General features: G+C 28.7%; 1 protein-coding gene across 5 annotated transcripts in view; it reads right to left on the bottom strand.

The window, feature by feature from the left end:
* Positions 1-5,882: 5,882 nt before the first annotated feature.
* The window catches only part of ftz-f1 (ftz transcription factor 1), a 106,914-nt gene continuing 100,734 nt past the window's right edge, over positions 5,883-12,062 (bottom strand). For 4 of the 5 annotated variants that reach the window (XM_008193153.3, XM_015978478.2, XM_008193151.3 and 1 more), the window contains one exon: positions 5,883-6,988. In XM_008193153.3, coding sequence (XP_008191375.1) covers positions 6,842-6,988 — 147 coding nt within the window. In that variant the 3' untranslated portion in view covers positions 5,883-6,841. Of the gene's footprint in view, positions 6,989-7,352; positions 12,054-12,062 lie in introns of those variants that run through there. The other variant, XM_015978477.2, reaches the window with a different exon arrangement.

Raw genomic sequence — 12,062 nt, 5'->3', positions numbered from 1 at the left:
CTTTATTTGTCAATGCTTTTGAAGATACGTTCGATGAATAAATAGATGTGGTTTATAATTATAAACCTAGAGTTTTCAAAGATATGAAATTACGATTTTCCTGTTTTTTAAAGTTGTAATGTTCTCATTTTTTGATGTCAAACGGTTTTATAACTTGAGGTTTTTAAATTTTATTTATTGTATTTAGGGCTAATAGTTCATTAAACATTCATAAAAGATATAGGAGTGCAATAGCTAAATGGAAATAAACAGGAAAAAGAAATACAAAATGATAACGGATGGGACAAAAAAAATTGGGTATGAAAACAACTCCAAAAATCTAGTCAGACAGGTTTTATTTAATTATATATAGTGTATTATTTTCTGTAAATTTCAAAGCGTTTTTCAGTGAATAAGTCGCCAAATTAGAAAAAAATTCCAAATTAGAACCATTATGTGTGATTGTTTTAGCAAGGGAAATTTACTAGGTGTAGGTACATAAGGCACACAGATTTAAAAAACAAAAATAACTCTCAATTTTTATTTGTTTTTAAGCGGCCTAGGAAATATTCTTTTGTATTTTTAATAATTACATATTAAACGAGACGTGTTTTTTGTTTTTTTATTTTTATTTTTCAGTTTTTTTGTCAGTGCCTCAAATTTTTTTCGAATTTTTCTTTCGATTTTTTTTATGTATTCGTGTCATTCTTTAAATTTTCTCATTTTAAACAGTCAATTTTTTAAGGAACAGACGAGTAAATAATATATATTAGATTTGTTACAAAATGCATGAGTAATGGCTATTTATATACCAAGGGAGGAAACACATGTATTCTCTCCCTAAAAATAATTAATTAGAACAGTAATCACTCAGAGTTAGAAAAACTTTCCTTCAGTGTTACACATACAATTTTTGACAGCTTAATCAGAAAATATTGTGTTCGATTTCCTCCGTAAGGAATATTTTGAATTTTTGGTCTGCTAGTACATTGATTTTGGGAAATGAGAAAAGTTAGTGTTGTTTTTTTTTTCTTTCATTTTAACAAAAATCAAGCCATCAGATTTGAAAATTTTTCAATCGTGTTTTTCACGTAGCGTTAACTTGTAGTGTTAACGTTTGAAAAAGGCAAAACTCACATGATTTTTGTCGTAATTCTATTCGTTTTTTGTGTTTTCAACGAAATGTTTTTTTTCTTGTAGTAGTAAATGCTTTTAAATAAAATAATAACACTAAGATTTTAGTTCAAAAACGTGCTTAAAGACTTGAAAAAGGTAAAAAGTTGGCTGAAAAACAAACTAAATCGAGTGAGACAAATAAATAAATACAAAATAAATAAATAAATTACAAAATAACTTCAATTTAGATTTATTTTACTCTTGTGTTTCTGAAGCGTTTTTTCAAAGATCGGACAAAATAAATGAATCCGGTTAAAAAGCAAAGACGACCGAAAGAAGCAGCTACATTTAAGAAAAAGTCTTTAAAACAATTTTAAAATTAAACAGTGGCAACCAAAAATTATTGTGCCCTGTTGAATGAAAATATTTTCAACATGGAGCGGCACTTCTGGTTATACCGGAAGTCGTTATTATTTTCTTATTTAAAAATAAAAATCTGTTTTCAAGTGGGTTTTATCAGCTTTCCCCATTCCTTATTTCGGGTTTTTTGAAAATTTTGTCAATTTGCACCCTTCTCTTTAAAAATTTGTAATTTTGCAATTTTTAGAAATCGTATTTTGACAATCAAAAAAGAAAGTTCATATCTTTCCTTTATTAGTGTGTTCAAAATTGCGGAAAAAGTTTACAAACTCCAAAACTTTAACCTTGCAACTTCTACGAGTTATGAATTGATTTTTTCAAATAAAATGCCCCAGTTTTTATTTCCCTGGGTGGCAAAAAATTTAATTCTGCAATGATCTGTAATAGCATTTCCTATACCTACCTAATTTTTCAAGTTATAATGCTTTTCTTTCACACTACCGGAAATACCTTACTAGCCAGACATTTTTGCACAGTTTGACAAAGAAACATTTCTCACTAAATTAGCTATAATAAGTTCGGTTCAAGATATTCTTTAGATTACCAATAAAAAAAGTTTTATTGGAGTGATGAAGTGTACTTTATCGGTTACCAAATAAATAAATTTGGCATTGTTTGGAAATATAACGCTCAAAATATTTCTGTGGCAACTTACACAAATTTAAGGGATTTATTTTCCAATTTATAGATGGTCATGTGCTAACCCTTTACCTGTGGGTGTTTTACTGGTTGTTTAGGAAAAGAATAAAAAACAAATAAATAAAAAAAGAATAAATAAGTGCTGAATACTGAGCAGTTCGTTCACTTTTGAAAAGTATGTTCGCATTGTTATATTTGGAGATGCTTTTTTACAAAATTAACAAATGAGCCCTTATATTCATTTCCAATTTAAGTGTTTTAAGTGACTAGAGTATTAAAAGATTAGTCAACAACAGCAAAAAAATCTGAAACAAATTCATTCTGACTAGTGCTGTTAAGGCTCTAGACCCTCTGGGAGCTGGCGCATACGTTTTACGTGTAAACTGTTTTCACTGTTTTTAGCCGCAAATTTAGACTTGAAGAGTTTCTTGACATTTGCAGTGTTTCTTTATAAGTAAATGTAGGTCGAAGAGTCATTTTTGATTAAAATAAATGCCTAGATATTTTTTTATTAAATAAAATGTCTGTTAATGAAGTTGATACGAATTTTTGATAACGTTGCATTGTATTGAGAATTTAAAAAAACCATTTTATAGGAAATTTAAAAATACAGACTTGAGATATTTTAGATTTTTGTTAACTGTTCTTAATTGTTAGATATAAAGCAAAAATTAAATTGTAAGTAGGCAACTTTTAATGCATCCTTCTTCGAATGCGTAGCTAGCTGGAAGAAGATTTATGACGAGTTTAGGACGCACCGCTGGAGGTAACCACCATTGGGGTGACCCACAAGATAATAATTTTATTGCATTTGTTCAAGACAGAGAAATGTATCGGCACAAATAGGAATTTAAGCGATTTCTCTAATAGTGGTATAAAATTAAAGCACATGATTTCGGAATTAATTTTTTTAACAAAATAATTAGGTACCTACAGATTTGCATTACGTTTTTTTTGTAGACACTGCTATCAACGCATCTTATGAGATTTTAAAATACGAGTAATCACGCTCGCTATTTTTTTGAATACTTTTAACAATAAAATTATTCCTGTTTTAAAAAAATATAAAAAAGATGATTAAAATTTTGGTTGTACTTAGCTTCGTTCTGCACAGGTTTTGTGATAGAACTACTGAGCTCCCTCACCACGACAAGGTGTCAACCCACTGAGGAAGTTTTTTTTACTTTTATTGTTCAAATTAAAAATTATAATTATTATTAAAATGCTTATCATCATATTATGCATTTATGTAAAAATCTCTAAAACTAAACTTGAATATTATTTACAAATCCTTTTTTATTATGCTGCGTAATGGTAAATTGCGACTATGTCTTGAATCAATTATTTCTGGTAACATGGCATTCATATAAAAATTTTCAAGACAATCTATCATTCTTCCGTTCCAATATTTACTATCGTCTTTCTCAATAATACAATATTTTAAATCTGTAGAGGTGTACACTATAAAATAACAAGTTTGGCGATTAGTAATGTGGAGCTGACCTTGTACTTGATACATGTAATTATCTTTTTCTTTTAAAACTATTTTACTATCATCTTGAGAATCTATTTCTAAGTATTTAATCAATTTTTGTTCTATGGCAGTTTTAATATTTGTGTTTCTTGCGCTAAATGGACATTTAATTTCAACAATAGCATTTGAACCCACTAACCCATCTGGTGTTGCACCTAAAAATTTTTTTCTTTATCAACAAAAAAGCCGCATGAATCTACCTTTATACCTGTGATCTGTTCAAACTTCTCCTTTGCTTTCTATTCATTATCAATTCCCCACTGTAGTGGTTCGGGTAATTTTTTAAATTTAGATAATCCCACACGATACAAGATATCTTTTACAGCATTCGCTGTATTGGTCGTACATTTCATATTAATAATTCTTCCGAAATTACTAGCCGTTAATCTATTATTTCTTTCTTATAACGCAAGCAGCCAAATCATTCAAGAACTCATTTTTTATTTTGTCATATGTTTCTGTTGGCATGTCTATTATGTCATTAGTCGCACCATAATCCGAATCTGCACTTTGAATACGAATTTTTCTTTTATTTAATTTTGTAGGTTGAAGTTCTTTGGTTTTTAATAAGCGATTTGAAAATTTTGTGGTGTAAATGCCACTATTCCCTGATATTTTCTCCATAATTTTAAATACAAATTTGTTTTTGTTATTTACATTTACGACTGCCGCAAAGCATCTTCCATGATAAGAACCGCGTTCTGAAAAATTTATTTTTCAGAATATACACATACTACATTTATATTTAAAAACACTTTTAAAACCAAAATGCGCTTCATGTACTATGTCAACGTTGAAAAAACTGCAAGCATAAATGTCATGTGTTATGTTTTTTAACTCCGAAAATAAATGACCTATGTCAACAATCCTTCTACCGCTTGGAATATAAATTTGTTCTTGACTAGTATCTTTCTCAATAACAAATACTTCATCATCATCGGAACTTGATTCAGTTGACTGAAAGCTACACTCCGCGAGACTTGATTTACTTGGAAATTCCGTTTTAGAACCCTTTCGTTGTTTTTTCCAAAAATTACGCATTATTTGTTTTCGACTTTTTCTTTTTTTTGAAAAACTTAGTTTACTATTATTACCCATAATTTTAAATATACAAAGATTTCAACTATTTACAAGTGATATAATAAGAAATTAGGAAATACACTTACCAACCAGCAGTCGCAACAAATAATTAAATAAAAAGAAATAGATAAAATTGATATTCTGCAAAGTAACAAATTAAAAACTACAAATACCACTATTTAAAAATTACCACTTATTACAAAACACTGTGGGGCAAGAAAGTGACCAGCACTCTGCAAAGACTCAAAGAGTAAAGAAGTTGTAGAACTATATGTCCTCTAGGTATCGAAAAAATCTTCCTAGAAAATGTGTAAACATTCTGTTGGTATTGTCATACCCATAACCATTGTTACTTACCTCTTATAAAGTCACTTCAATAAATATCTAGAGGGTCTTATCCCTTACAACTACCTTCAGTCATAAACTCATAAATCATCTCGAAGAACTTGGGCTAGGTGATGTGGTTGCAATGTTGGTTGCATACTTACAATTTCTTTTTTTGTAAATATTTACAATACAAGATTTTCATTAAAAACAATTACTTTATGTGATTGCAGCTAAAGAAATCATTGGCAAAATAAGAACGTGATAGGAATTTTTTTTATAATTTTAAAAAATTATTTTCTCAAAAAAGCGACTCGAGAATGTGTCACTCGTTTTTCTCTAAACCTCTTAGTTTCCTACGTCCAAAATGCAACACCCTGTACAAGTTGACGAGTAGGTAGAGGACCCTTGACTATCGGTGAACTTAGAAAATTATAAAACATCTTGTATTTTTTTATGGATATCACCCATGACGTTTCAATACCCTTATTCGGACCAAATCCCATAAACGTGAGTGTTTTTTTTTTGTAACAGTCATCGCATTTATTCCTTATTTGAGAAAAACTTTGTGTTGACCCTAGATCGGGGATTATATATTTAAACTAATCGCCGAATTGCCAGAGATATTATTTGCTAATACTTGACGTGTGATTTCGGAAGTGTTTGTGAATAAATTATTGTTTTTTGCGAGACGGGGCATTAAAATCAATGTTAAAAAATGGAATATCAGACAGAATGAGCAGTTCCAGCTTTGAAGTTGAAGAGGTTTTCAATGAATAAGGAACTGCACTTAATTCACTGTGATTTATTTCTACAAACAAGTCACTTTGATCCACATAAATTATATATACATCTTCTCAATCACACTGCTTAAATAAGTGTACGTATTTTATATATAAATATATATCTGATCAATCAATAGTAAGCTCAGGGCCTTTTGCATGTCACAGCAGGGCAAGATACTCTAACAGATAATAAATAGACTCCGCTGACCAGCGCATTGGGGCTCGCACAGCGGCCCCACGCGAAGGAGACTTTAGAGGTAGCCTGCACAACACAAACAATCAGTAGTATTTACCAATTTAATGATAACAATAACACAGGTTAGACCACAGTACCTTGCTCTCACATAATATTAACATTCATATAATTATGTAACATAATCAAATATATTTATAATATAATAATTAAACTTAATAACTAGTAATAAACTGTGTATATATAGTATGTATAACTCTATAATTACATAAAATTACAGCTGTTAGTCCATCACCTTGGTTAAGCTAACAAGGGGCAAATCGACCCCCACACGTACTAAGATTAAAACGTTGAAGAGAGTGCACTTGATCTGCAATAACCAACCAATCACTCATTCGCTTCGTTCGTTTGTTTGTCACTCGCGCTTAAAAGCTACGCTACCCTACGCTAGGATGCCCTTGAATCCCTCCAGAGCACATCTGGAATGTGTTTTGTGTGTGTGTCAGTGTGTGTCGTTCTTATAAAACTCATTAAATCAACGTAACATTTATCATAAATTAAACAACGGAGGAGCAGGGTGCTGTGGCCGCTTTTTCTCTATTTTATAAAAATATGTGGTGGCGGTGCGGCCTGGCCGCCCTAGCTCTTTGTACTTCATGAAGGCATCGTCAATTTCAACAACTACGAGATTTCCAGTAACCTATGTACATTAGTGTTGTAAGCTGGTATTGCACACAGATATGGTAACGAAAACGAAGAGGCGGACGGCCGTTATTTTCTTTTCGCGTGGAGCATTTCCATCAGGAGCGTCTGAGTTGGCGCGCTACCGCTGCAGTGCTTGTGGTAGAGGTGCTCTTCGCCGCGCGTTGCCAAGCTGTGAATCTCAGGGAGCAGTTGCATCATCTTGTTGAACTTGTCCTGGAAAACAACAATTCAGATCAACATCTGCTACTCTAACACAATTTCTTATATTTTCTTACAAGATTACAATCGACAATTTACTTTTGCAAAAAATCACACATTGTAAACACTTATTGTTTGTTCGTGAAGTTCGCATTTAATAACATTCTCTATTTGGTATTTATTTTGTTATATTTTTGTGTTTCAATTGTCACACAGTAGCAGAAATTATTCTAAATTATCTGCTGTTTCCCGCTTTGGTTATCTGATAGTACCTCATTTTCTTAAACAAGTGGATTGAAGTCATGTTCCCTTGTACCCTTCATTTATTAATAAAATTAAAGAGAATTAACTGAACCAATTTTCAACTTTTCTTGCACTCTGGTTCATTTGAAATAAATCTAAATTCTGCATCAAAATGCAATATACTGAATACAGTTGAATATTATTAGGATACAAGGCAAACTTGTTTTTTTTTTAATATCAACAAGGCTCAAATTTAATACTTTTAAGAAAAGCATTTTTTTCTGAGTTTGATGGTGTTAGACATGCATACCCTAATTTTATTGAAACTTAAGAAAAAAAAATTCGAACTAAAAATTTTTTTAAAATGTAAAATCTTGATAGCTTTGGAAATGATGTCTTCCTCTGTTAGCTCTTTACTGCTTAAACATTGACCAAAAAATAAGTAAAAGTAAAAAATAATTGTTTAAATAACACTTTTAATAACGTTTTAATAAAATATTTTAAAGAGGAAATAACATTATTTTTATGATATAAAAATTGTTCAAAATGATTTCCACAAACTTTTTGGCTTTCTGTCGCTATGACAAAGCAACATTAGAATTTTTTTCGCTGTTTTACTTAAATGTACCATTGTTACTTTTAGTTTTACTTTTCCAGAAATCCTGAATTAAAATTTTTATTTTTCTTACATCACAGAATTCAGAAAAAAATGCTCTTTTAAAAATTATTAAATTTGACCTTTCGTATCATTAAAAAAAATAAAGTTAGCTTTGTGTTTTTAATTCATAGAAATTTCGAAAAGCACTCAGACGATAGAATTTAAACACTTTTTATTGTTTCTCAAATTTCAAGGTTCTCTGTTAAACAGTTCTGGAAATATTTAACTGCATTCATACTTTTTAGCGACCCTGTATTTAATTTTGTCTTGTAATAAATATAAAATCACAAGCTAAAACCAGTAGGGAGATTAGAGAGGTTAAGGTTTCAATATGTAAATTTAATTTTTTTTTTTAAGAAAAATAAAATAGGTTGTGCCTCTGTGCAGAATTTAATTATTTAATTTAATTTAGTCTTATTCTGTAAAAAATATCAATTTTCAGTCTATTTTTCAAGTCTAAAATCACAGAAAGTTCTAAAGTGTACAGATTACTTAACATATTTTATTATTATTTAGAATAAACTATTCGAAAAATATAATCAAAGGTGTCATTTGCATTTTGAAATTACAATTTATACTCGTAAAGCATAATTACATCAATAATAATTTAGCACACCAGAAATAAAGATTTATATAAAGAAGTATGTGTCTTGCTATTGATAGCATAGAAGCTGGATTTTGAAAATAAATAAATAAATAATTAATTATTATTATTATTAAATTTTTCCATAATGTTTCGTTTTTTGCAATAAAAAAGCACGTTTATACAGGGTGAGTCAGTTAAAATGTATTTCTGAAGTTTAGTCAGATGTAACCAATAACACAAATTCCAGCTGTTCAGATCTGTAAATTATTAGATAACTTCAAAAATAATCCACAATATGTCCACGATTATCAAATGATATTTTACTAAAATATCATTATGAACTATTATTATTTAAAAGATAAACTAATTTTGGTTTTTGTAATTACACTCGTTTGAAACTAAATCCTATAAATAAAATTATTATGAATATGAAAAACTTCTTTATGTATTGTACATTTTTCTTTGCAGAAAACTACAAGGAAAAATGCTATTAATATGCAACTATTAGATTTTTTAGTGATTTTTAGTGTTTCATAACATTTATTGTAAATTATTGTCGTAACTACTTAATTTACAGTTATAGCTTTAAGTAAAATTAATGATTTACATGTATAAAAAAACCTCTTACAAACAATGTATTTTTGGTCATATTTTCAGAAATAAACCAAATTACTTTACACTGTATCTCTTCTTCATCACAATACAAAAACTGACTACAAATTTATCTAAAGAAACGTTTTATGATAGTTTTGTTTGTAATCAAAAATGAAAAATTCGTACTTGTATTTTGCCATTTTTAATGAAATATAATTATCTTAGTTTTGCATAACTTTAGCCCATTTCCTTTCTCTGTAACGAAAGAATTCTTGTTACATTTCTACCTTATTGACAAATTGTAAGCTAAAGCCAAAAGTAAAAATAGATTTTTTTCTAAATTATTAATTGTTACTTTGTTCTAATTTCAGTAAAGCAGTTGTAGAAATCTGTACTTACTTATAAATAAAAATGTTTCTCCTTCAATTTTTAACAAACTGTACACACTCCGCAGCATAATTATAACAAACTTGGAGGTTGTACACTTTTAAATTAGACCCCTCACGAGAAAATGCATTTTTTTCAAGTCTTCTGAAGAACTGGTTATGTAAAAAAATCATGACCTTATGGTAGTGAAAAATAAATAATTAAAATCATACAATACTCCCACAGATATGTAAAATAAATAGTGTTTGTCTTGTTTAGCTATTCAACACAGCATTGAGATCTCGAGTTTTTATAATAATTATTTAATTAACAAACGCATATTTTGTAGTTAATTTCATGTTCTCACTTCCTAATACAAATGAGGTCTTGTGAAACCTCTAAGTAAAAAACTATTAAAAAATAGGCTAATGAAAAAATCTAGAAGGGATTATTTCATCAAAGGCAGAAAAAAAGTGTTAAAAAATTGAGTAAATCACTTTGTCCCTTAAAATATAATTTCTCTTTTCACACCTATTTTTTTCTAAGTGCCTGTAAAGTGTGTAGGATCAACCATTTGATAATAATAACAATTACCAACGGTCTTGGTTTAAAAAATGATTTTTTCTCAACAGTTAACTTTTAATTTTATTTCCATAAGAATGCAATTTTAATCTAAAAAAAAAATCAACAATGCTACGAAGTTAAAGTGGAAAAATAGTGACGATCGCTAAAACGTTATACAATTCAGAATTAAATAAAAAAAATGTAAAGCACCAAAACGAGTAACAAATATACCGGGTGCTCAAAAACCGGCGCACCAACTCAATGGAGTGTGGTAAAGAATTGCTTACGTATAAAGGTAAAAATAGTAAAAAAATTCTTTGCATTAAAGTTATTGATAAATAACGAATTTTAAATAAATGATATGTGGCAACGTTGTCTAACAGTCGTGGTCGCAATAGAGTTTGATCAACAATAAAAATAAATTATTATTGAAACGGTTTCCTAGGAAATAATTCCCAGCGTTGGCACATCTACAAACTGTGATTTTTTTGATAAATTTTAATTTTTTTGAAGTAAAAAAACTGATAAAGTCTGATGGGAAATTTAAAAATAGTTATTTATCGTTGTGTTAGGGAACGATTACTTAGTGTGAAACATAAAAACATTAAAAAATAATAAAACTGAAGAAGTTAACAAAATAAGTTTGTAGCTCCAGATTTTTTAAAGTATGATTTTAGGAATTTTTTCAAGATTTTTCCCGTGATCTACACATGCTTCTCAACAACGTACCACTGAGTTGGTGCGCCAGTTTTTGAACAGCCTGTATATTTATTAGAACAGATGATGAGTTCAGTTTTAATTTTATTAATTTTTCATGTGTAAAAATTAAATAAAAATTATTAACAATATCAAGTGCTACATCCAAAACTAACAAGTTTTTTTATGAGAGGAATAAAATTTTCGTCGTTGAGAAAACTTTTCTTTAATGAAATGTGGTGGAGATGGTACAGTTTGATTAAAATTTGAGAAAAAAAAAGATGAAATAAACATACCAAAAAGATATAGAGAGTTCTTCAAAAAAATAACAAAGAAACGAAAAAAGCTCTAAAAAACAAGTTAGGCAAAGTGGTATTAAATGGGTTTTGCTCACTTTGTATATTACACTTTAGAACAACTAGATGAACTTAAAGTAACAAAAAAATTAATTAAACCACGGCAGGTACACCGTATTTTATTATTAATCCCTTAAAATTTTGGACGCACAAATGTAAGACTTTGTAAAAAAGTTATAATTTAGAAAAACTATTTGCAATTTAAACTTAAAAGAAATACCAATCATCTAAGTGGATTTTATAGAAATAAATTACAAACTAAAACATTCTGAAAAAATTAAAAACAAAAAAAAACAAAATTAAAATGACAAAATACGATGCCTTTTTATATAAAGATTCCATCTTTTTGAGTAAATGGTTGATGGTATACTGTAATAATTTTTAGTTTGGTTTTAAGATTTTTCAAAATTTTGAAATTAAAAAACAATATTCATTTTGTCTTTTATTATTAGTTCCTTCAAATTTTGGACTCACAGATGTAAGACTTTGTAAAAAAGTTATAAGTAAAAAAAAACTATTTGCAATTTAAACTTAACAGAAATACCAATCATCTAAGTGGATTTTATAGAAATAAATTACAAACTAAAACAGTCTGAAAAAATTAAAAACAAAAAAAAATTAAAATGACAAAATACGATGCCTTTTTATATAAAGATTCCATCTTTTTGAGTAATTGGTTGATGGTATGTTGTAATAATTTTTAGCTTGGTTTTAAGATTTTTCAAAATTTTGAAATTAAAAAAACAATATTCATTGCTAGTTTCCTCCCGCAATAAAAATGATTTTAGAGATAATAATATAAATGGATTATTTTTCCTAGAAAAAGGTTCCATCCCTGTAGATTCCTCAAAACCATGCAAGTATTTTTCCCTATTACTTCACAAATAAAAAATAAAAATCGTATGTAGCTTTCTTAATCTACTCTTGCAAAGATTTTTAGCTGGTTTTGAAATCCATAAAGTTGAAACCTCTTGAAACTCCCTTGCACAACACTAAAAGCATCCTGCATCTGCATGACTAAAAGCA

Source organism: Tribolium castaneum, chromosome 1, assembly GCF_031307605.1.
Source record: "Tribolium castaneum strain GA2 chromosome 1, icTriCast1.1, whole genome shotgun sequence".
Taxonomy (NCBI): domain Eukaryota; kingdom Metazoa; phylum Arthropoda; class Insecta; order Coleoptera; family Tenebrionidae; genus Tribolium; species Tribolium castaneum.
The sequence above is the reverse complement of the archived record's forward strand: the minus strand, read 5'-3'. Positions and strand labels throughout refer to the sequence as shown.